Source organism: Taurulus bubalis (genome assembly GCF_910589615.1).
Source record: "Taurulus bubalis genome assembly, chromosome: 13".
Taxonomy (NCBI): domain Eukaryota; kingdom Metazoa; phylum Chordata; class Actinopteri; order Perciformes; family Cottidae; genus Taurulus; species Taurulus bubalis.
Genome location: NC_136601.1, coordinates 18735255 through 18761480, shown reverse-complemented (window position 1 = coordinate 18761480; position 26226 = coordinate 18735255). Strand labels below are relative to the sequence as shown.

The 26226-nt window shown below is 44.5% G+C and overlaps 2 protein-coding genes across 7 annotated transcripts in view; both read left to right on the top strand.

The window, feature by feature from the left end:
* Window positions 1-2414, top strand: part of il12ba (interleukin 12Ba) — a 3152-nt gene extending 738 nt beyond the window's left edge. The window contains exons 2-8 of the mRNA XM_079228766.1: window positions 1-83; window positions 175-462; window positions 567-672; window positions 1023-1264; window positions 1369-1541; window positions 1691-1806; window positions 2284-2414. The exon at window positions 1-83 is cut by the window's left edge and continues 5 nt beyond it. Of these exons, the coding sequence (XP_079084892.1) occupies window positions 1-83; window positions 175-462; window positions 567-672; window positions 1023-1264; window positions 1369-1541; window positions 1691-1806; window positions 2284-2323 (1048 nt within the window). The 3' untranslated portion in view covers window positions 2324-2414. The remainder of the gene's footprint in view (window positions 84-174; window positions 463-566; window positions 673-1022; window positions 1265-1368; window positions 1542-1690; window positions 1807-2283) is intronic.
* Window positions 2415-10028: 7614 nt separating this feature from the next.
* The window catches only part of LOC306746264 (transcription factor COE1), a gene marked incomplete at both ends in the record, with an annotated part of 50900 nt that continues 34702 nt past the window's right edge, over window positions 10029-26226 (top strand). For 5 of the 6 annotated variants that reach the window (XM_079229157.1, XM_079229154.1, XM_079229156.1 and 2 more), the window contains 6 exons: window positions 10029-10162; window positions 10978-11134; window positions 12206-12269; window positions 12923-12978; window positions 14266-14339; window positions 15780-15848. In XM_079229157.1, coding sequence (XP_079085283.1) covers window positions 10029-10162; window positions 10978-11134; window positions 12206-12269; window positions 12923-12978; window positions 14266-14339; window positions 15780-15848 — 554 coding nt within the window. The remainder of the gene's footprint in view (window positions 10163-10977; window positions 11135-12205; window positions 12270-12922; window positions 12979-14265; window positions 14340-15779; window positions 15849-26226) is intronic. The other variant, XM_079229155.1, reaches the window with a different exon arrangement.

Sequence of the window (26226 nt, the reverse complement as noted above, 5' to 3'; positions counted from 1 at the left end):
GTTATTTGCTTTCAGTTTCGTCTGTGCTTTTCTGCAAGTCAGTCATCAAAATCCAACCAGCCAGTGGACTATGATGCCCCACGGTAAGCGTGAGCTCTATGAAAACACATTACTCGCTCCAAGCTCGAGCCCTTCTTTCTTAACCGACTTGAATTCCTGTGTGTCCTCGGTTAGTTTTGGTCGTGGTGGTGGACGGCACTTTGGACCAGCAGCCCTTGAGCTGCCTGGAGCATCCAGAGGATATTCTGAGAGGAGACAACACGGATGAGGATATTTCCTGGAGGAGGGATGGAGTGGAGGAAGCACAGAGAGGAAATGTGTATCTGCTGAAGCTGATGGAAAGCCTTGCAGGAGGGAACTACACCTGCCACAGAAAGGATGGGTCACTCCTCAATCACACCGAGGTCCTGATCCAAGATGACGAAACTACCAAGAGGAGAATTCTTGTAGAAACCAGCCAAGGTGCGGTCTAATTTGAAATATTGCTTTTGGTACTGTTATACAGCAGCTAGATTTGGAGAAAGTTCTTAATCTGTTTGGCATGTGTATGTTACTTCTCTCTTTAGGAGATCATTTAGATTGCTCCGCTCAAAATTACAACGGAGAGTTCCACTGCTCTTGGACCTGGCACAGCCAGCGCTTTGGCAAAGTAGCCTTTTTAAAAGCTCGGCGGTAAGTTCACAAACTGCTGACATGTTTTCTGTTTCGCTGTCCAGTAATAACACAGTATTCAGGTCTCATGTCAGAGCCGAGACTATATGACATACTTAAATACCTCATCATGGAAGGATACACTGCAAAGTAGTTTTTATATTTCATTTAAAGATTAAGGTCATGTCTTGGGATCAGATTCCATGTACAAATAATACAGCTGTAAAACCTCCCCTTTATATATCTTTTGCCTTTTCACCTATTTGTCTATGAGAAACTGTTACAGCTTCTTGGCATAAAATCCAAAGCCAAAATTACAAAGTAATTGTGTCATCTGAATGAAATGACAATTTTGTCCGCTGTTCTCGCAGTGTTTCTGACGACGACGACGCCCAGTGTTCTGTGGATGAAAGCGGGCAGCGTTGGACCTGCTCCTCGGGTCAGAGTAACTTCGGCTGTTCGGTGGACGACAGCGGACACAGGATCTCGTGCCTGGAACAGCAACACTGCCCCTACGCCGAGGAGAGCCTGCAGATCTACGTCACTGTCTACGTGAAGACGAAGCACTTCCTGGTGGAGAGCTACTCCAAATACTTTTACCTGTCAGAGATAGGTGAGGCCCGTCTGGGACTGGACGAAAAACAGCGTTGTCTGTAGTTCTTTCCGCTCCTGTCTATGTTCTCATCTCACTTTATCTTTTTTGTCCGCCCTCGATAGTGAAACCTGACAGGGTGGCGATCACTAAAGTCAACACCATGATGATAGAGTGGAGTTACCCGAGCTCCTGGAGCCGTCCCTACTCCTACTTCCCTCTCACTTTCCAGATTGCACAGATAAGAGGGCGATGCAAAGGGTGTGCCAACCCGTGCACTGACTCAAAACCCTTTAAGGTAGACGGGACCTACTAAATTAAACTGTAAAAGTGGATTGTCAATAATGTAGAAATGTCACTTACAATACAACATTTGTTTCAGATGACAAACCCGTATGTTACTGCACACACAAAAATGGTGCGATGTCATTTATTTGTTTTCCTCAGACCTCGACAGTTCACTCTACTTGTCAGTTCCAAGTCAAGCCCAGGGCTAAGGCCGTCTGCATCCGGGCTAAAGATGTCTTCTGCAACTCCCAGTGGAGCGACTGGAGCTTTATCAGGTCAGTGCCTCCCAGTGGTGTAAACTGGGACCAGTTGTTCCTCAGGGTTTTCCAACCTTTCGTCAGTCACCTGACTCCTCCTCCTGCAAACCAAACTGTGTGTACTTTCTTAGATTTAACTCTCTGCCAGGTTGTCTGTTGTTTTTAATGTCGCTTGTTTGTTTCTACCAAAAAGACATTTTCACTGCATTCTGTTGTGAGTTTTGATAAAAAATGGGAGAAAATCCTTTCTGTTTAATACATTTTGACTTCTATCATCACAGATTTTGCACTGTTTAATAGACTACTTGCTTTACATTGTAGCATTCTTGACGGCATCAAACTAAACTAGATCTCATGAACTCGCATGACGTAGATAAACTTGTAACTGTTTTGAAAAGTGCTAAATTAATAAATGTTGCTCGCTTGCTTGGAATATAGTTGGAAACATTATTATTATTTCAGACTAATTTCCTTATTCTGTGTTTTCCATTCCAGATTGAAGAGACACAAGAAGAACAAACGTCAGCAAAACTAATGTTGCAGAAGAAAGATGATGTCATGTTTATTTATGTTTTCATATATTTATATTTATCAATTTTTATATCATGTAGTTTGTAATATGTAGCCATGAGGGAAGAAATAAATATATGTTCAACACAACCGTTTCCTGCCTAATTCAAAACACAACTCCCTCACATGTGCTTTTGCTGTATTTTGGATTTACCTTTGTTTCATAATTAAAATCAGCCACTTCCTCCTAATGCAAGCCATAATTAGAAGAACTGAAAGTTGTCTTACCACACGCTCGTATTTCTTTCACAAGGCCCGTACTATACACTCAACCGTGTCGTAGAGAACAGAAACCTCAATAGCTGTTTCTAATTGACCAATAAACAAAAGGTTTGAATGTTGTCAGAGCCGTATGGCTTTTCCCAAACCGGTTAGGTGAGCGTGTGGCTTTAGGTGGAAACTCTCCCCCTCATACTGCAACAAATCACACAACTGCCATTCCGCTTTGAACCGTGTCTGTTGTCGGTTCCCTCAAAGGAGTTATGGCACGAGTGGCATTTCCTCTGCAGCATGCCAAGACACACATGTAGTTTGTGAGTCATGTTCTCCCGTCTCTCTCTTGCTCTCTCGGCGCTGCTCCTGAATACAGCTGTGGACTTATCAGATGTACCCCAGAGTCACAATCTTGGGACTTATCAGCCCGTGTCTGCTTTAAGTCATCTAACATATTATAAAAGTAGTAAGTCACCGTTTTACATTGGATCTGCTGACTAACAACACAACTTTAAACGCAAGGGTTCAAACTATAAACTAATGTAAATGAGGTAATGAAATAGTCTACTCAGAGTCCCTGAACTATGCACAGTAATATGAAAACTGAGCTCTCAGACGGGGTTCCTCAATATACTGTGTTTCATGCGGGGGCTCTCACAAACACAATAGTGAGTGCAAGGCACTGACCTCTGAATCACGAAGAGGGTCATGTTGCTGCCTTTAGGTCACAGCATCGGTCACTGATCCATCTTCATCTCCAGTAACTCTGCGCTTCTGACAGCAGAGGAAGTGTCTGCGTTACTCAGCCGTACAATCACAGTGATGGAGGTTTAACCCCAGTTCACTAACAGCATGATGGTTTATACATTACTCCAGTGCTTGTGGCAGTCGTATTTATTACAAGCAGCAACTGGAATCACAGTGAGAGGTATTGAGTTTGTTTAGTGCAGTGGTTCCCAACCGTTTTGGCCTGTGGCTCCTTAAAGGAAAGCATTTGTCAACATCAGCCTGTGAATTGTAAGCAGTTCAACCAAATTATTATTTCTATGTTCTCGTTTTTATATTTGGAGAAAGTATCTAGTATTTTTCAAGAAAAACAATTATGGTAAATCAGCATTTTCTTTTTGTAACCACACTATTGTTTTTCATTGTTATTCCTCTCGTCATCCATCAACTTGTGACTTAGGGACTTATTGGTGGAGACCAGATAGTGGAGAGTGTAAGCACACATTGGTGATACTTTTACTTAAAGTTATAATATACTGTACAACAAACAATGTACACTGTAAAGACCCTTCCCTCTGCCAATATTGTTCTCTTTTCTATATACTTTCTCTCTATTTTTGTATTCATCTTTGAAAAAAAATGGTAATCACATTGCCATACATTGTATTCTAAATTTAAACTACAGGTGTGTTTTTTCTCTTCCAGAAATCTGTGTAATCATACAGTCACAGTCCTATAATTGAATAGATATAGTAAGTGTACGAGGCTCAAATGAGATGAGAGACATTCGCTTGGGAACCAGACGTATCTGAAAGCTCATGTTGTATTTTTTTATCTTGCATTTGTGATGCAGATTTGTAGTCGTTTATCTCTAACAACAGATAGCCTGATTACAGATGTTATCATTTATTTACATTTTAATTCCCCTGTAGAATCATTTATGTCTTTTTACTCTATGAAAACAATGCTGTGGAATGAGACTAGTCGTTAATGGTATTATTCTATGGGAACTAATCACCCTCCAGATATAAAAAGCAGATCCAAACTATATCCAAAATTCCATTGCATTATTAACGAAAAATAAATACACAGATGTATTCATTACCAAAACTCCATGTGACATGTCAGAAAAGCCCAAACCAACATGGCACCTAAAGAATAATAAGCCTCTCTTCCCAGTAGTGGTCCCTTGGCTGTCAGGAGGTGGCGGTGAACCATCTCTTCACTTCCCCGTCATAAAAAGCAGAAGTGGTAAAGTGATGTAAGTGCTTTCGGGGCCGACAAACTGCACATGGTTAACCCGACACCCCTGACCTTTGAGACTTTTAGTTGTTTGCTTTGTGTTCAAACTAATTTTTGGTAAACGCTTCTACTTTTGTCCTTCCATTTCCCCCCGTATGAAAAGTCAAAGGGATGAGCAATGTTGTCATGCATGTGTGTGGGTGTGGCAGTGTTGAAAGAGACGTTCATAAGCTCTTCTTCTGTATATACGTACGTCCATAAATGTGCATGTTCAAATAACAGATAACGCAAGTGATCAATGTGGAGTTCTGACTGACCAATAATTATAATATTATATAAATCTATAAATTGTCTACAAAAAAAAAGCCCATACAAATTGCAGCTCAAATTGCTTGTTTTATCAAAACAGTCAGAAATCAAAAATATTCAGTTTACTTTTATATATGAAAAAGAGCATCTATTCCTCACATGAATGCATTAGGAACAAGCGAGTGTTTGGCATTTTTGCTAAAATAATAATCTCTAAAGTGACAAAGCGTTTCAGCTCTACTTTTCAGTATGTTTAATTGGATGATTTAAAAAAACAGTTTGACAAGCTACTACGAGCAGCTACACATCGACATGAGCACTGAAACGGAACCAGAAGAGACAAGAAGATGATTATTAGGAGTACTGACGAGTCAGCCGTGACCTAGAGGCTCCAGTCTTTTTGTAATGAAGTATTTGTGTGCAGCATATCTCACATCAGTTGGACCTCACTGAATAATAGAAGTCAAAGGGTAAATGTGATGTATCCATCAGTATACAGCATGTTTAATGGATCCTTAGTCCTGAGGGTGCAGCTTTTTGTAGCCCAATATGTTTTGCTCTTTTAAATCTAGTAAACATGAAAAAAAACTAACTTAATACATGAAGTGTTAAAAAGAAAAGAAAATCCCAGCTCTATGTTATGTTGTGTCACTGAGAAGAAGTAAAGCAACATCACAGCTTGTTTTTACATATGTGAGAAATGTGAGCATATTTGATGCAAGAAAAAAAGGAAGTTAGGTCGTGTACAGAAAGAATAGCATGGAAAAGGTTAGCATTTTTTCCCAATTTTCCTTTAATCTGATCTTTTATTACTCAATGTCAATCAGCCCTCTAAAAGATGATTAAATACAACAAAACTACAAAACAATTTCAAATATGTAAGCGGTGAGGAGGCCCTGGTTGGTTTTAAGGGGTCACAAGCCAAAGAGGTGAGGGAAGTTAAGCCTCGGTAAATTTGAATCTTATGACATTTTATTCATTTTTCATTAAAATAATCTAATTTGTTATAATTAAAGTGCATTTATATGGTAAAAAAGAAAAAAACACATTGTAGTCATTTTGAAATCAAACGCTAGCTGAGCTGCAAATGGAGAAGTTACCCTCTGCCTTCTTTTATAACTTTCCCCCCAAAACTGAAATGTCATACCTGTCAACAAGTTAAAACCTCAAAACAATGAATGTATTCATTCAGAACAAGAACAGAAACATTTGAATGATCTGGTAAATCCCCCTTCAGACAAATACAAAATTAGACTTAATCCACATTTATTCTAACAGTTTATTTGATATCCACATCAACCATTACATTCCAGACGTGTTCTTATGAGTCCACTGTCTCCACATTTGTTGACCATGTTAATTAAAGGGAGCAGAGAAACAGCAACTTGGACAGATGGCATAAATCTGCATGAAGTGCAACATTTGAGAATACAATTGATTTTAAGGTGGACGGAAAACATTGTAAACGTAATCGTTTCAAGGTCTTTTTATAGCCACTAGATGGCAGCATTGCACCACATACTGTGACTGGGTGTTCTGCTCCACAGGTCTTTGAGTCCCATGAAGTAGAAATGGGAAAGGTCATAATTCGTAAGCACCACGGATGTGTTGCACATAAAATTGGTTTTAAAACTCACAATTGTTTTGTCCCTGATTTAAATCCGCATTTGTCATTCAGTTTAGTAGCGATGGAATATTTCCTTGCATCTTTTAGGTTTTAAGTGTGCTGATGATAACATTGTTTTATTTTTTTTTTATTTTTTACTAATACATCAAGGAAATTGCATTTTGCTCGTCCCCGAGTTTAAATGGTAAACATCTATATTTGTCTTCTTTAATGTCGACTAGAGAGCATATTGTTAGACATAAGGCCCATTCTCGTCAGCATATGCCTGCTTCTTTTTTTACAACTAGTCATTTTTATGAGTCTTCAATTCAATCAGACCATTATTATCATCAGCCCAACCTTTTGATTTACGAGAACATCTGGTGGTTGTACAGGGGCGCATGGCACTACAACTCCTTTCTGATCACTTACTCCAAAATGTCTATTAGAGTTATTACGCAGTTGCTGTTTTTTTTATTAAATAGACTTCCCATATGTGCAGACTTGAGTGGAATACACACACACGCACACACACACACACACACACACACACACACACACACACACACACACACACACACACACACACCTTTACATCGTTTACATGGCGTGCGCATTCCCGCCTGCGCGTAATTGCCGGAGCTCTGTTGCAAACCTTTATGTCTGGGTGCCATGGAGTTACTAGACTACAGTATTTACATGGCTGGATCATCGGACCCCAACTGACATCTCAGTTTTTTGGACACTGAGACGGTGATATTTGGGCTAACACTCTGTGTTGGTGCTCGGGGATATAAATATATGCCACCCCAGGGGCCTAGAGGGTTCGCGCTGACCCGCATGCCGATCAAGGCAGACGGGCTCATGGCGAGAGAGCCGGCCACAATCAAACAAACGTGCTGAAAGATAGCTCTGAGCGTGTGTGTCCATATCCGTGTGAGTGTGTGTGTGTGTGCGTGCGTAAAAGTGAGGCAGTGTGAGTGTGAGAGACATTTTATCTCCGGTTGCTTTTATTTGTCACTATTTATTATATCGTGTACTCACGTGGTGAGGCGCTCACATGTCTCCCCCACAGCAGGAGACATAAATAAACAGCTATAGACAATGATGAGATGATCGCGGGGGTGTGGTGTCCAACCTTGACCGTTTATGGCATATACAGCACCAGGCTGCTGGGACGTATGTCTGAGTCTGCTGCTGCACCGGGGATGAGGAGAAATATGGAACTAAATAAATGTCCTGTCATTAGGTTGTTAGATTGATTATTAAATCTCCATAAATATAATGATATTACACAACACTCTACGCATTTTGGTGTTATATAATATGGCATGTTTTTCTCCCCTGAGGCTCTTAATCACGCAGCTTTACCAAACTGTGATCCCAACAACTTAAACGTGTCAAACCGATTCATTTCAGAAATCCCTGATAACAATCTTGATTTTCAAAGATGCCCCCCCGATAAAACAAACAGACGAACTGACTATCTCATTCTTTCCATTTCATTATAATGAACCAAACAGTACTTATTGAACAGATGGCCCTCAGACAATTCAATTTGACAATTTAGAAATGACTCTGTAATGATGGGGAGAGCAGGATTGGTGCACGAGGAGAGCTCACATGCTCGCTCTCTGCAGGCTGGAGCACACTTCTCCATGCACGTGAGCCCAGCGTGCAGTTTCACGGTTCAGTGGGCAATCGTGCTCTTTAAAATTGTTTGTTTCATAGACCTTTTTGTTTTGTTTATTTTGTTTTTGGATAGTTATTTTTGAGTGTTTTTTATTTTTTTGGACCGCGGGACACTGCGCAGTTTAGCTGTAATCCTCATATTTATGTTGGATTCCGCACTTAGTCCCGCAAGACTATGTAATGCATCTAATCAAAGCTAATTTCAAACCATCGGGCATCGGTAACAGAAAAAGGGAAAAAAAGTGCGCAGAAGCTGCCAGGCTTTTTGTGAGCTGAAACTTTCTTAAGCTCATAATCTGCCAGACTTGATACTCTGAATGAGCACTTGGACGCTCAACGCGGCGGATTCACTTCTTATGAGGAAGAAATACGTTGAAATGAAAAAAAAAAAAATCTAATTAAATGATTTTTGTATTATTTCCAAAGAAACACGCCTGCACACTGGACCATTTGAAATACGGATGCTCGTTTGTGATTGTTGAATTAATTTGACACAAGTAAGCGCAATTAACTCTGCGCACAGGCGGTGAGACTGTACTCCTCACACTGTCATCCCACTGGGCTCTTTTCCTCTTTTCCTCTCACATAATGAGACGAAACTCTGCTTTATTCCGACGCTTGTGTAAACATTTGATCGGCTTCAGTTTCGTCTTGTTTTGAAGACAGATGCGGGCACATTTCCATCGCTGCGGCTCAAGTGTCATCGCAGCAAACAGGCGATGGATGTTCCATCCCGCGCGGGTCTCTCTGCGCGCTGCCCTTTAGTCTCAGTGTGCAAACTGCATGGATTAAACTAATGTCCTCCCCTGAGCTGATGTTTGATAGTCGCGCATACGTTAATTGTCAACTCTAAACACAGCACACACACACACACACACACACACACACACACACACACACACACACACACACACACACACACACACACACACACACACACACAATATACGCACACCCTGGCATGCGTTGAGCACGCGCGCGCACGCACGCGCATCGTGCGCAGCTTCTGTCTAAGTGGCTGGGGCGGGACGCTGCGTGGGACGAGGCGGGGACAGCAGGCAGGCGGACAGCGGGCTGGTCGAGTCGGTGGACAGCTGATTGTCCGCGTTATTAACTGGGGGGCGTTCCCACTCGCTTTTGCAAACCACGCCTCCCTCACCTACTAGTCCTCTCCTGTTTGGCATCCCGGAGATGGTCCAAAGTGATTCCTCTGGGAAGAATCGAGCGCAAATCAACCCGAGCAAGGAGCCGACGAGGAGCGGAGCCGCAGTTGCCCAGGACAGCCTCTTTAATTGCGCGTAATCTTCCGTTTCATTCATCTGAACAAGGGGAGAAGAGACTCTGCGAGTACAGACACGGAGCGAAGGAGGCTGACGCGTGTTTCATCTCCTTGGCTTTCTTTCCCACCGTGGACTGTTTGTTGCAGAAAGTGACATTTTGCTTGTGTTTTTTTGTCAGCTGCACCTTGATCCGGGGGACTGTCGCCAACTCGGTGCAGCCTCTCATCCTGTGCTTCCCCTTTCATCGCTCTCAGCGTTGTTCATCTTCACAGCTGCCGCTTCCCCCTCTTCTTCTTTTTTTTTTTTCTTCTCTCGTGGAGTCGCTGACATGAGGTGCAGCTAACCCTGGATGCCGACAGCTCCCCTTTTCCTTCCACATGTCGCATCTTTTGTTTACTTTGAGAAACACGCGCAACTAAACGCCAAGTGAAACAGACCACGCCACTTTGCTCCTCCGACAGCGCGATCAAACAGACGCAAGAGGAGGAGAGGCAGGAAAAAAAAGGAGGGAGCCCAGGAGAGGAGGATAGAGAGAGAGAGAGAGAGGAGAGAGAGAGTGTGTGTGTGTGAGAGACACAGCGACAGCGTGAAGGTGCGTTTTGATGTTTGGCATCCACGAGAGCATCCAGAGGAGTGGGAGTAGTATGAAAGAAGAGCCCATGGTGGCCGGGATGAACGCGGTTCGGACATGGATGCAGGGCGCCGGAGTGCTGGACTCCAACACAGCCGCCCAGAGGTGAGCCTGAGGCGGCCTCGGCGCTGCGCGGCACCGGGGCGTGGAGCGCTCAGAGCGGCGCAAAGCACGGAGCGCCACTCGGGGCAGCGCGCGTTCCCAGAGGACGCATAGTTGGATAACCACCGTTCCTGCTGGCTTTTTAAGTTTTTAGCTGCAAGTCCAACACGATATAATACTGCATGTGGCTCAGAGCGGTTTAGCATATTTCTGGACGGAAAGCTCAGTTAGCTCCGAGCACTTTAAGGCTGGCAGGGTTTTAAATGAAGGCTTAGATTCACTTTGTGTGAGGGGAACGTGTGTTCCACCTTACTTCTGTGGTTGTTTCTCTTCTTTGATCGTGATAAAGTGGAGTAGCTTACTTTGTGCATACTTTAATATTTTTGTCCAGCTGGAATTTAGCAGTTTTCTTCTTAAACCAATACAATTTAAATATTTCAGGCCTGTAATAAATCAAGTTGGTCACGTTGACAATAAAATAGCACACTTTTATCGACAGCAGCCATGAAAGCAATTCACTTTCCAAATTATGTTTGTCAAGTAAATACGTATAATTAACCTTTGGGGCCTATAGCTTAATATTTCAACGTATGTGTTTCATTCTTCTAATTAAACTATAAAAGGCACGTATGCACATTTGAAATCGGTTTTAATTCAATTACGTGTTAGGGATTTAATCATCAGACAGTGACTGAAACATATGCGAATCTAGATTGTGTTTTTTAAAAGCAGATCACTTCTCATGTTGCATTTTTTTTTGATTGAAACAATTTATTTGAATCGCCTCCGTGGTGGCTGGTGCTGGTTTGTGTCCGCAGCGGAGTGGGTCTTGCTCGGGCACACTTCGAGAAGCAGCCGCCCTCCAACCTCCGCAAGTCCAACTTCTTCCACTTCGTCCTGGCTTTGTACGACAGACAGGGTCAGCCGGTGGAAATAGAGAGAACCACCTACATTGACTTTGTGGAGAAGGACAAGGTGAGTTTACACAATCACACAAACACACACACACACACACACACACACACGCGCGCGCACGCTAAAATACATTTTCAACCCATGACAGTATATCATAAAATTAGTAAAATAAGTTTATAATGCGTGCTTTTTATTGGAGCATTGACTGACACAGTATACTGGCTGATTAGTCAGAGTGATAAATTACCAGACGTGTGTTAACAAAGTGGCCAGACACACACAGCAGGGATCACGAAGGCTTTTTAGATGTGGTTTCCTGTAAGATTTAAACACTTCTGATTTACGTTCGGCTTTTCTTTAAAATTTAGAAAAACCTTCGGAATTAATTTTAAACTCGTGTATTTAAAGGTGTAAATCAAGTGCACGGACACGTTTGACACTAATGGCATTGAACGATATTATTGTGACAGTTCAGCACAGCGGGTTGCCTTATTCCTGCAGGTGTTGTCAGACACGATATTTACCTATCCAAACAAACATCAATATTAATGTTTGACACGTCGATCAAGTGTAATATTGATCTGTTTATAAGTTGCGTTTAAAGGGAGAGTTTTTCTTTAAATGCGTGTTTTATTCATCAGCATTTGGTATCGACTTGTTCATTATTTATCAAACGCAAACGTCCTTCTACTGTTGGTCAGTAATAACACATTTAAATTGTATATTATACATAATGTGATTTTGGGAATATGTAATTAATAAATATGTAATTTTGTGTATTATTACATTTATTAATTGTCTTTGGCGACAATTTCCGTTTCCAATTTGGGTCAATACAGTTCCAAACAGGCCTATTGGTAAAGAAGGTTTTTTTTCCTCCCACAAAATATCCGATTATTGAGAAATTGAGTTTACAGGATATATTTCGTCAACAATAAAATAAAGAAAAGTTGTTCAAGTTACAAGCAGGACCTTGTTTTCTTTCTTTGGTCCGTGTGGCTGTTATAACGAAGTGATTTAAATATGATCACAGTGTTAATAGTCTACAAATCTCCAGTCGTGGCCGCGCAGTAAAAGTCCCAGGAGATGTGTTCTGGCTCTGACCGGCTCTGTGTGCTTTAATTTTCATAGGAAACGACGGGGGAAAAGACCAACAATGGGATCCATTATAGACTTCAGCTCCTCTACAGTAACGGTGAGTTTAGCTTCCATCATGTTTATGAAGCAATACAAAAAACAAAAACAAAAAACCCTCAATGACAAGCCAAACCGACGTGAGCAAATTCGGGAAACAAATGTTTAACGAGGTCACATCCTGTTTTGTTCTGTGTATTATTGTATTATTTCAGGACATCTGTTTAGTAAATGTTTTAAAAGTTGCTATCTACACATTACTTTTATTATTACTACATTAATATTGAATAATAATAATACTAATAATATTAATAAATAGTATTGTCCTTGCTGCCTTCTACAGTAAACAGATATTCTCTGGTCAGCAATAAACAACCCAGGAAAGCATAATAAAATGTTTCCTGACCTAATTTTTAACATTTACTTTTTTAGTCTTGGTGCCTCGATTGAATAATCAAATTATAATGATCATAATTCAGTAAACCTTAAGGATCTCCCTGCTTTGCACATTTTGATAGATCAAATCAACAGGGGTAAAGAAAGTAAATACAACCTTTGAGTTCCAGGCAAACTGACAGCAACAAATAGTCATTAGTATCAGTTTGGACTCATTTATTTTCTCACAAAGTGCCTCAGAGGGGCAGTCAGGAGATATAAAACGTGTGCTACATTGTTATAGCGTTACATTTCAACCATTTATCTGTCTCTCTGCAGGAATCAGGACCGAGCAGGACTTGTATGTTCGTCTCATCGACTCTATGACTAAACAGGTAAGAGGTTTGCACTAAACTACGGGTTCAAAGAATTAAACTGTGCCTCGGTGGGTTTGATGATTGTGTTGGTTTGAATGGTAAAACCCCTCCAAGCCCCCTCCCTGGTCCCCTCCACATGCCTGTGTCTGAGACCCTCAACTTCAGCACAGCACAGCCGGCTTGATAAACGACCTGTCTTACCTGTGGAATACATTTACAGAGGCCCAGAAAAGTAGAGGACATGTGTCCTCATACTCTACCTCTGCACAGCAGCCAGTAAGTGCAGATGGTTTGTGTTTATGTGTGTGTGTTTTTACAAGCGTCAGGCAGTATATATATATATATTTATATATGTGTGTGTGTGTGTGTGTGTGTGTGTGTGAGGCTCTGTGACTGTGTAGATATCTCAGTGAGGTGCAGAAGCGGTTGTGTGTTGGTGTTTGAGAGAGACAGTGATGCATGCCAGCTCACTCTTTGAGGACCTTGACCCTCATTTCCTCAATGTGAAACAGAACAAACTATCCCAGAGTGTGTTATGGCCAATTCAATCACACAAAGAAATACAGAGCAGCACATGTGGGCTGGCGGCACACTGAGGGAATTCTCCGTGAGGACGACTTAGACGCGAAGAAAATAAGCCCCTTCAACGCTGTTTTGATATCAGGTCTTTTGTTTTGCCAATTCTGCCTCTAGTGCCATTAGGCTTGAAGAGAGTTTGCCTTAGAATGAAAGGAGTAGGAGGGGATGTTGTTTGTGTGAGTGCGTTCGTGTTGGCGTGTTGATTGGCGTGAGTGTGTGTGCGCGTGTGTGTGTGTGTGTGTGTGTGTGTGTGCGCGGTGATCACAGCCCTGGAGAGCATGTTGAGTGGGGTTGGAGGGGTAACCAGACTAGATTTTTGGACGCTGTGCTGTATGGACCAGATGGTGCACTATACTCCAGTCTGGCAGTCCAACTGCTCACTGTACACAGCATATAAACATACGTGCACGCACAAACACATATGCACACGCAGGAGTACACACACACACACACACACACACACACACACACACACACACACTTTTTCTCTTACTGTCTGTCAGAACAGAGCGTTCTTGTTCAGGAGGACCGGATTCCCACGACACACACATTTGCCGGATAGACAGCAGTACTCCCAGATGAAAGACAAACACTTTTCTGTTTTTTTTTTTTTATTTTCCTCCCGCATCATTGCTCACTTATTTTTTTTCTTCTTCTTCCTTTCAGCATTCCACATATAAATAAAATAAAATTGACAGTTATTTGAATTTTCTCTCCATCCTTCAGGCGATTATCTATGAGGGCCAGGATAAAAACCCAGAGATGTGTCGGGTCCTGCTGACCCATGAGATCATGTGCAGGTAAGACAAAACATCATTCTCACATTGGAGGCGTATCTGTCGGTGTAATGTGGGGCCAGTGACACGAGGAGCACTGCTAAATTACAATAGAAATCTTATCATTTTCCTCAAAGTGGGTTGGGGAGATGGGCCCTGGCCTATTTCTGTTGGTAGGAATATGTGTGAGTGTGTGTGTGTGTATGTGTATGTGTGTGTGTGTGAGTGTACATCCCTCTCATGTTCAGCTAATTAGGACAAGGAAAAGCTCATTACTCAAACCCATCCTCCTTAGTCTGTGTAATACATGCAGTTTGCTGTGTCCTGACAGTGAGCTATGTGCAGAAGGGGACAGACTCGGATTACACATAAAATACAGACACACATTCACACACACACGTACACACACACACACAGTCAAATATACTAAAGAAAGCGTAGATCTCCCAGGCCTTCGCTTGCATTTGCGATCAACAATAGCATGATTTAGCCATTTAGAAATACACGTTGAGTTACATTTAGAGAAATAGCCAGTGGCGAAGTGTAGCCACTTCCTGGTTATCACACAAGGCAATTTAGACCACTTGTTTTCATATGCCGGAGGAAACGGTCGAGATCAGAAATCTGATCTGGCTCTCCAAGCCTCCAGTCCTGAGGGACTCAAGAAAGTAGAGGGGGAGGGTCAATCTGTCTCCCTCCTTCCCTCCCCCTCTTTTGTGTCTTTCTCCATCTCCTCCCACATGCGCACATGTAGTCAGATACAGGTACACACAGACGAGCAGACGAAAGAAGAAAAGGTAGACGAGATGATACTTTTTGGGGGGGGAATTAGGAGGGTGGGTGCTGACGGCACACAACAACACTGTTACATTGTGCTGCAGTCAAATGATTCAGAAAGGACTCGTCACATCAGTATGCAACCCCCTTCTACCCAGCATGCACTACTCCCCAGGTCCAGTGGGACCACTCTGTGACCCACTTCTGAAAGCGAGAGAGAAAGAGCGAGAGTGAAAGAGAGAGAGAGGGAGAGGCGGGATAGAGGGAGGGGACGAGCGCTGAGGAAAAATAGAGAACATAAGATGTCTGGTTGTGTGATGTCTGACAGAAATGGAGCTAACCTGAGCCCTCAAGGCTAATTCAAGTTTGTATCCAGCCCCATTCAAGCTCCCTGCTTTTGCTCTTCCCCTCCAAACTTCTCCTAAAATCGCCCCGCTGATCTCAACTACTGTAGCGCTACAGCCCCGGTCTTACCTCTGGAAGCCCGGCAGAAATCCAATTCACGTTGTTTCTTAAACTCTGCCAAAGTCTCACGCCCTTTTACTCCTCATGCTCTTCCCTGTATGCTCATCTGACTTCCTCCTCTGTGATGTGCCTTATCTTTATCTCTCTGCCGTTCACATCTATGTGACTAACTCCCCTTTGTCTCTGCCCCCGCCGCAACCCTCCTCGCTCGCCTGCCTGCAGTCGATGCTGTGATAAGAAGAGTTGTGGCAACAGGAACGAGACCCCATCAGACCCTGTCATCATCGACAGGTAAGCAAACTTTGCCCTTTGACCTCGTCCGACGTGATGCTGCGCTGTCACCGCCAACACAAACGCGACAGCCGGTGGGTGTGAACAGGAACTGTGTGCAGAATACACAGGCAGCAGATGTTGCAGAAACACAGTAGTGGTATAGAAATCACGAAGACATTTCATATGAATTTCCAGTGAAGTAAAACGATTAAAGCTTTTCCCCCCACATGCTATTTGGCTGCGAAAAACATAACCTGCAGGCATAATAAAGCAGGCCATGGCTTGTTTAAAGTTTCAGCAGCCACAATCGTGTCTGTGTGCAAAATGTGTGAAACAGTAAATAATATTCCAGCTGTATGTGTGGGAAGTGGAGGAGCAATCACAGAGCAGTTGAGCTCCGCTTCAAGTGTGGTCAAACAGTGTTTGTGTGGTCGGGTTGATGATTTAGCTGATGAGCAGTTAGGGTTACAGCGCATGTGTGTGTGTCTGTGTGTGTGTGTGTGTGTGTGTGTGTGTGTGTGTGTGTTCCTGGGTATAAATCTCACTCTGGGCCGGGTGTGGTAGACCGAAGCTTGCATGCCGCTTTTGACACAGACAGACACACTCCTGCAAACACACACTTTTCTTTGAGTGTACACCTTTCTCCTGCCGTCATAAACTTCCTCTGACAGATGGAGCAGCTCGCATGATTTACGGTCAGTCGGGGAAAAAAAAGAAAAGCCCCGTAGATTTACAGTTGGGCCCGTGCATGCATGTGGCACACGGACACACAGTGTGAGGGGAATTATGGTTTCTAGTTGAGCAGTTGTTGGAGCGTGCAGATTAAAGGCTGATTTTACACAATTTAAGAGATTTCTCGATAATTTATTGCCTTTTCTGACTGTGTTCAACCTTTCCAAACAACGGCATTATCACATAAGAGGACCGCATCCTGGGTTATTTAGGTTTTATGTCTGATTTGAATTTGTCACATTTGAGTGTCTTTGTGTGAGTGTTAATCAGGCAGTGACCTGTGCTACCCGATGAACACAGCTGTCCCGTGCTCGCTGCTGCAGTCAAAAGCTACTCTTTACCTGTGTGTGTGTGTGTGTGTGTGTGTCTGTATTTGTGTGAGAGTTTGTGTGTGTGCGTCACCCTCGTTCCGCTCCAGTGAAGCGGAAGGCCTCACCTCAGCGCTCCCTGAGACAGCTGCACCCCACCACGTGGCCTCGCACAACTCGCCTGCCCATCACTCTGTGCCACATTTCTGATTTTTGTTTTCGTGTGTGTGTGCATACTTGTTGAATTCCTCACGAGTGGGCTCCGACGCTTCGCTTCTTCTACGCCGCGCCGTCCCGGCTCGCCACGGTTAAGCTTCCCCTTCAGTTTTGCCGCAGTTTGAGCAGAACCACCTCGGTGAAACAGGCTGATCTCTGCTGTGAACAGCTTTCCCACACTGAGCATGTGTTGTGGTCGCTCGCTGGCGGTATTCCCCCGACGCCCAATGGCTCAGGTGTGAGGGCAACATTAACGAACAACAAATTAGAACAGGGGGAGGGAAAACAACAGCAATTTCTCTGTTTTCCTCTCCAGCGAGCACTCTTTCTGGACAGGAAAATAGGTCAGGTGAGAGGAGAGCGAATGGGGAGGTTGGCTTGCTTTAAAGGGAGGACTGAAGGGGAATAACGAGAGGAGGGTTGATACGTTTGCTCATTTAGTACCAATATATTCTTGGCAGTTGTAATAATCAGGGATTCATAAACAAACAACGATGAGGGTGAAACTGACTCAATTACCACGAGTTCCCCTCCTTCAAATTCATAAAGAAATACCATCAACAGCCTCTCTCCACCCTTGAAGTTGTTTAGTTCGTTAAATAAGGGCTCGTTAGCCCTCTGCTGTTTCGCAGAGATGATTAGATTTTACAGCCCTAATTAGCTGGGCTAGCTCTAACTCTTCTGGAAGAGTAATGGGTCTGATTGCCTAATTAGCTCTCTCTCTCGTTAAGATGGGAGAAACAGGCCACTGCAGCAAAACCGCAGGAATGAGGAAAAATAAAGTCAGCTAATGAGAAACTTATTTGATTGTTAGGAGAACAAATCTGGTACAGTGTGGATCGGCAGCGCTCTGGGTACTGTACTCGCTCACCGGGAAAATCTCCCTAACTCATCTCTTTATCTCCCCTCCTGTTGAAAAGCGAATTTGTTTGGGCTTTAAAGCGTCTGCAAGGAGCAATATGAGGCAGATTTTAATTATAAGGGATATTTGTTTAGGCTACGATAGCAGAACGCACTTTAACATTTCTTTGATTTTTACTGAAGTTGAAAGAAGCATCCCCCACAATCTGTCCTGTTTTCATGCTGCTTCGGTTTGGGACTATCATGGTTAGCGGAGACATTCAGTTGTCATCTCTAACTGCCTCTGATTTTCACAGTCCATCTGATCTGCATCAGCCAGTCCTGGAGATGAAGGAAACATATGCTATATTTCATGCATTTAACCTTTGAGGTGATGAATTCTAAGAAATTCAGTCAGACCTTGGCATGACAAGCGGTGTCTGTGCTTGACACTGGGCAGGGGAAGCTGCTGAAAGGTGAGAGGCTTGTGTGCGTCTCTCTATATCTTCCCCGGGGAAACATGTGTGGTCCACTTTAGCCTCTTACAGAGGCAGGATGAAATGAGGGGAGTCCTTAACCCCCTCCACCAACTCCACTTCCATCACTCCTGGTTAGTGCGGGGTTAATCACATGCAGCTACTGCTAGTCAGTCTATCATGTGCCTGGATGGGCCTCAAATCACAAACACATTTGCCTCTCACCCGTGTGCACCTTCTCTCTGCATAGCATTTCTCAAATAAATCTCCCAACAGAACTGTTCTTGTTAATTCATTTGTTGCAGCCATCTAATTGTGGACTAGTCTCTCAGCCCCACTCGCTTTGGGGGTGTGACTGTCCCTCCGGCCCCATGTGTCCTCTCTTGCCTTCTACCACCACCTGTGTCCCGTGGCCCTTTCCTGCCCGGCCAGCTCCCCCAGGCCTGCCGCAGGGTGTCCCTCCAGGCAGGGAGAGCCTCTCTGGAGGGGGGAGAGAAACTCTGTGTGACCACAGATAAGGATCCACTGGATAGCCCAGCATTTCCCATGATCCCCCTTTCCATTGAAGGAAGTGAGTCTGTGTGTGTGTGGATGGGTGGGGGGGCAATGTTATTTCAGGTTTATAGCTGCTTCTGAGTGTGTGTTTGCGTTTGCACACACTCCTGCAGCCCGCCGTTGATGTGGCCCATTTCCTTGCATGCGTGTCTTTGCTTGTGTATCCGCATCCATGTTGGCTATTTCCCCGGGAGAGTGTGTGTGTGTGTTGATAGAGGCCATTTCCTGGCTGGTGTGTGTGTGTCTTGAGTGAAGAATGTCGGGCAGGAAGTGCTCCTCCCGGGGAGGATGATGTCATGGCCGACAATTTCCTGTTCTGTGAGCCAGTGGAACGGAGAGACTCTCAGCTTCACGGTGGGTAGTTAGTTAGCACTTGTGGACCTGTTTTTTGTTTTTTTCCCCGGCCTGCCATGGGCCTACACCTGCTTCGGTTTTTACACTAGATCACCCGACACATCTGGAAGGAACGGGTAAACTTTGCAACGTCTTGAGGATTGCATTTTCCAAGCTGATGCATTTTGCTGCATAGCTTGTTTGTCACTCTCCCCATCGTTGTCTACCTCTGGAGAGGGGAACCCCCTCATTGTTTTGGTTGTTATGTTTGGATGCACTTCCTGGGGTGAGAGGTCATGTGTTGCCTTGGCTGGGCTAACGTGCGCTAGTGAATAATGTATGTCATTGACTTTATGTCAGCCCTGCCAGCCCCCCAAGCCGAGCCCACCCATGTTTAATTCATCCATCTCATTTGTGTGTGTGTGTGTGTGTGTGTGTGTGTGTGTGTGTGTGTGTGTGTGTGTGTGTGTGTCATTTAGAGGCCCAGTCTGCACCTGTCCAGCCATTAGCCCCCTTCTCATTTGCATTTGATGCTAATGTGGTTTACTGGCAGTGCCTTCCGTCCCCTCAGCTTAGTTTCACTTTCATATCCATGACTGTGTTAGTGAGAAGGTGAAAACACACTTACAGTGCAGCTATCCTGCATTCTTGACTGTATCTGCTGATGTGTCTGACGTCTGAATTTTGAGGTCTTCATTAATTCCTTCTTCTTTCCCACGTCCTGGATCTTTTTTTGTTTTATGAAGGATAGTCATTAATTCCCTTCTGTATTCTGCTTGTTTCTCTCAGTTGGTTTTCTATTGTGTCTCCGTCCACCTATCACTAGCTTTACATTTCCCTCCAAGACAAAGAGAAGTCACGAGACCCAGACAGTAACTCTCTTTTGGTGTTTCTCTGTGTGGGAGGAGAGAGATCTTTTTCGCCACGGCCCTTTCCTTTTTCGACATTATTAGTTGTTTCTCGTTGATGTATTTTTTCTTTTGTGCAGTCTCGGAGTGGGATGTGGGGTGGGAGGGTTTTGGCAGCTGCATTAGATGTTATGGAAGGCTTTAAAAAAGGACTGGCCCTGAGCAGGTTGTGGTGTTTATGCAGGGCTGAGGGGCAAAGAGGCAGAATTGCTGGCTCATCGATATGCAGTCAGAACTCCCCTCCCTCAGGTGTCGTCCGCCTCACAAATCTGCCTCACACACACACGTACAAACACACACGCATAGACATAGATGTAGTTCACGCGCTCAGATATAATCATACACAGTACACAAATACATATGCAAGCACACGCATGCGCACTTAAAATAATCCACAGGCGGGCAATATAATGTAACATACACATACATACACACACACATTGACCTGCAGCTCTCTGCATCTGTTTGGTTGTGTTCTTTCTTCCCTGCGGTGGTTCCCCCCCACCTCCCCCCCAGGGTGGGAGGAAAGCGCAGCCCCAAGGGAAAGACGGCTGCGCTGATTGACAGCAGGGAGTTTGGAGGTCGAGGAGCCTCTAAAACTGCGCTGCCTCTTTCTGTCTCATCCAGACCTTCAGCACTCTCACCACCAGCAACTGGCTCGCTTTCATTTGCGAACACACCACGAAACAATTTTACACGTCATTCTGAGAATAAACATGGGTTTGTTTCCATGATATGAAATGTCAAATTAACGCAAGCTGTTTTTGTTTTGTGGTGAGGAAACAAGGCAACACACCGAAAATAAGTATCCTATTTAGCTAAGTTTGTGTGTGTGTGTGTGTGTGTATGTGTTTCTGCTTTTAATTCTTTCCCCAATAAACCAAACATAGCTGCTATCACACTTTATAGGCAGTTAAGCTAATGCTCCCCAGCTGAATGCAGGTAACAAACAGTTTATTAGGGCATAAAGAATGCAATTTACAAATGTCAAATCAGTGAAAAGTTCTGGGTTTCATGACAACTGGAGTTGGGCAGGAGCTACTGTAAATAGCGCTGTAGTAGCTCTATTTTTTCTGCAAACTGCTTTGTCATTACTGCTTAAAATTCCCTGCTTGACCTGGCTGCTCTCCTTGGCCGTTCCCACTGCCTTTGTGTCAGTGTTTGTTCTGTCCCAGAATGAAGGGGTTTGGCCGGCCACAGCTGACCCAAATGAGTAGCGTCCTACTTCTAAGAGCTATTTAAGACATTTTGGGTGTTGGAAATTGCAGGACAGAGAGATAGAGATAGAAGAGGAGAAATAGAATGAAGATATATTTACCATAAGCACGGTCCCATGACGTGTGAGCGCTGCGGGTGAAAGAAGGGGAACGTTTTCCAGGATTTAGTCCGTGACTTGCCCTAGAAGATGCGCTCAATTTGCTTTTCAAATGAGGCGTGAAGAGCGTGAGCGTGCGCCTCTCGGTGTGTGATGCTATACATTTGGACGTGCATGGTTATGTGTGTGTGTGTGTGTCTTTGTTTCCTCAATGCTCTGATGTGTGTGGACAGTCGAGCGCACGGCCCACTAAGTGCTCTCTCACAGCCAATGTGTTACATGGCCGCCTGTGTTGCTGCTCGTAATTGAATAGACACAGCAGCTCCTCTCAGTGAAGGATACTCGGGCCTCTCCCAGCAGGCTGAGCCAGTGTGTCATCGAGCAGTGTAGCTTCCAGCCGCCCCGTTCCCGGCCCTCACTGATGATTCATTGTTTACTGATTATTTCTGCTAAGTGAGAACGCAGACTGCACGCCTCATTCCCGCTCCACATACCACCCCACTCCCGGCCTAGCGTCTCGCCTCCTATAAGTTCGTTTCCGTCCCAGACCCTCTTTGGGAGCTTTACCTCAGCGCTGTGGCCCAGGATGTAAGTCCAGGTGTCCAGGATGAGTGCTGCTGACCCGCTGTGCCCGAGCAAGATGTATAGTCTGTTGATTGTTTTCCATCAATCAGTCCAGGAAGAATGGATCGCTGGCCAGGCTCTGTGAGCGGCGCTCTCAGTTTCACACGCTACAATGGAAGGAAAACCTGCACGGCATGGGGGAGACAGGGACGGAGAGATATGGAGTGTGATACTGGTGGTGGGACTCTGCAACACTGGAGTGATCCTTTTCATATATTCTAAATTATTTTACGTGAGATTTTGCTGTTTAAAAAACAAAAAAACACTCATACTCTGGCACATCTATAGGCGGTTTAGTTACCATATCATTATTTCCAAGTTCAACCATTTCACATCAGCTTATATATGAGTTTTGTGACATTGAGCTCGACTAATTTGAGCTGTAATGTTGAGAGACAAAAGGAAATCTTCAAGGAAGTATCTCTGGCGTAATTAAACGTAAAGCAGCGACGTCAACATTGAGACAATTATGGTCAACAGCATGGTTCGATCAAAGGGATGATATATTCTTACATTTCTAATATATTCTTTTTTTACTTTGCATTAATCATCAACAAATGAGACCCAAGCACATGTCACTGTTTCACTTCAAAAAGCCGAGCTGAATTTAAAGGCTTTTGTTTGTGTTTATGTAACTGATGAGGGGAGACAAAGTAAGGCGTGGGCAAACGACTGAGACACTTTGTTGTTTTACACCGCCTCACCCCCTTTGTGTGTGTGCAGCTAACGTTGTTTGTTTGTTTGTTTACCGAGTGGCTTGACCTCGCTGGGAGGAATGTTCACTCGTTTCCTTTTCTTCCGCGTCTCCTAAAGTGTTTGTCTCTGTGATGTTCTACATCCACGTGTCTCTGCTCTTCCTCTCTCTTCCTCGCTCTACCTGCCCCTCAGTCTATGTGTCTTCTTCTTTCGTCCTCCCACTCAAAACTCCAGATTTAACTATGAAGGTTTTTTTTTTTTCTTCAGTTAATCACACTTGGAATCTTCCCCTGCGTTTGAACGCTCTTCCTCAGCGGCGTGTGCTTCCTCGATCTCTGCGTGCGGCACGGGAGACAGTCACGCTAATTATCCCGGTTATTGGCTTCTCCAACACAGAGGCTGTGATTTACATGAGGTGACATTCAGTTCAAACAGGCAGACCTCTGCAACCTTTTTCTGGAAAACAATTAACAGCGCTACTTTCTCGTCTGCCTCCCTCCCGTACCCTCTTTTCTCTCTCTCTCTCTCTCTCTCTCTCTCTCTCTCTCTCTCTCTCTTCCTCTGGCTATTGTCTTCACACAAACAGAGAAGATTTACTGCCAAAAGAGTGAGGGGTGTGCAAGGAGTTTAAACTGTTGGTGTATTTTCCCCGAAGCAAGAGATTACTTTCCTGTTAATTGACAGTCATTGTTTGTGGTAGATATTCAGAAAGGAGTATAGCTGACATGGCGGAGCTACTAACTTTGATTTTGCGGGATTGTAGCTGATGGTACTCCGTAAATTGTGTCACATTTGCACAAGAGAAGAACCCAGGTAACACAGCTCCTCCACGTTTCTGCCACCGACTCCGAGGACGTTCAAGAAACGCACTGTGCGGACCGACATGTAGCCCACACAGGCACGTTCAAACACAAAGGCAAACTTACAAGCATGCCGTTAATGAAGCGCGTCTCTCTTCTGCCATGACGCCCATGTTAGCATGACAAGATGTTTACACACGCAATCACGGCCGCGCCTCTGATGTGGCCGGGATGAAAGGGAGATGAGAGGAGAGGGAAAAAGAGGAGGCAGAGACGTGGCGGTGAGCGCCGGGTATGGACTGCTTTTCTCTGTTTGACAGGAGGACAGTCGGAACGGTACCCCACTGAGAGATGCAGAGAGGCAGATAGACAGACAACAGAGAGAGGGAGAAAGATGTACCTGGAGGAAAACGCTCTGAATAGGAAAGACTTTTTTTTTTTTTCCCTCTCTGAACTCAGCCACTTTCTCAAATCGGGAGTAAAACAATTAGATCCGCCCGCTTCCCCTTGTCCCGCAGTGTAGATTACAAATGAGCAAACCTGGCATTTATCACATCACTACAAACATTTATTAAAGCCGGTTCCCCTCTAAAGCTGCAGAGATAACAGTGGGTAATTGCAGAGACTGGCTCTATTAGTTAAGTATGCCTAATGTCACTGCCTCAGAGCATTAATGGACGCCGTAATATTATGTTCCTGCGCTCATTACCACCCCACTCCCCTTCAAACAGACACACACACACACACACACACACACACACACACACACACACACACACACACACACACACACACACACACACACACACACATGTATCCACACACCCTCTCCCCCTCCATTGACCCTGCAGCAGGAGTCTGTGCCACTCTAATGAGAAATGGAAAACACTACTCCGCAAGCTCCAAGACACACACACACACACACACACACACACACACACACACACACACACACACACGCGCGCGTACGGACACACACACACATACACTCGGCGGGAGCCATTACAAGGGGACAGAGGGGTACAACAGTATAATCACACACGCCCAGGGAAACAATTGTGCCGTTATCAGAGTGATCACATTATAAAAGTTTAATAAACACCAAACGGCCTAATGGTGAATTAGCCTGCATCTGCCCTGTGTTGTGCCAGGCTATAATTAGTGATTTAACAGAGACAAACAAATGTTTTAGCCAGAGCTTTTCTCAGTCAACAGATTTTTTGTTGGACATAAATTATGTGGGCTTGTCCAGCATTGAAGGAGAATGCGCGGCTGGTGGTGATTTGTGAGGTTTTTTGTTTGTTTTGTTTTCATATTCTGCGATCTTGACTTAAAGAGACCAAAAGTCACACAAACACAGAACCAGTGAGAGCAGAGTTTGGCTCAAGCCCCAGTCTGGTTTTCTAAGTGGCACTTGAGATGTGTATGGAGAGAGGCGGATGGGTGCTTGAGATTGTTGAGGAGGAGGAGAGAGTGAACGGAGGGAGGGAGGGAGAGCGGGGGGTGGAAAGAAGAAAAGAAACAGGAAGAGATGGCGTTGGATGACGTGGAATAAGTTAGTCGAGAGGAGAGGGAAAACAAAACGAGCAGTCGTGTGTCTATTTTGATACGTGTGTGTGTGTGTGTGTGCGCTTGCGTGCGTGTGCACGTGCATTTGTATGCGTGCGTATGTGGTAAAATCGATGTCAATCTATAATTTACAATCACAAGGACCTATCACTTTTTATAGGGCCTCCATCCTCGCTCATCAATATTACATCAGGACCCAGACTCTCAGTGTGTGGGAGCAGGAGGGTGAGAAAACGGCTGAGGAGAGAGAATATGGCTTTGGTCCAGTGTATGTGCGCGTGTGTGTGTGTGTGTGTGTGAGTGTGTGTAAGGGGGTAGTGGGTGGAGGGGGAGGAGGAGGGCATCTGCTGAGGTTGTAGAAAACATCGCTTCCAGCATACACAAATGTGCAAACGCATACCCTACCTCGCCTGTGTGTACGTGTGTGTCTGCATCTGTCCAACTGCTTTTGTGTGTGCGTGTATGTGTGTGTGTGTGCGTGTGTAGAGGTGTGTGTGTGTGTGTGTGTGTGTGTGTGTGTGTACGTGCGTGTGCTTGCCAGCTGAGTGACAGTTTAGTATTGATCTGTGGGAGGCCCTGGTGTCATTAGACCCAGTATGGACCAGCAGGCACACGTGGAGGTCAGGGCACGGAGTTTGTGCATGTGTGTGTGATTGAGTGTTTGTGTGTGTGTGTGTGTGTGTGTGTGTGTGTGTGTGTGTGTGTGTGTGTGTGTGTGTGTGTGTGTGTGTGTGTGTGTGTGTGTGTGTGGAGGAGTGGGGGACCAAGTGTTCAGTAGTGACAGGCTCAAGCCTCTGAAAGAAAATCAATCGTGTCATAAGAAGAAGGTTTCCTCAGCCTCTCTCTCCCTTTCTCTCCCCCTTTTCTCCTCCTCCTCTTCTCATCCCCTCTGCTCCTTTCTCCCCCTTTCTCCCTTTTTTCCTTTCATTCCTCTCAGCTGGGAGATCCTCTCCAGACCCTCCATTTATACCTTTCCCACTCCCTTCTTCTCTGTGTCTTCCTGAGTCTTTTTGAGCAGCAAAAA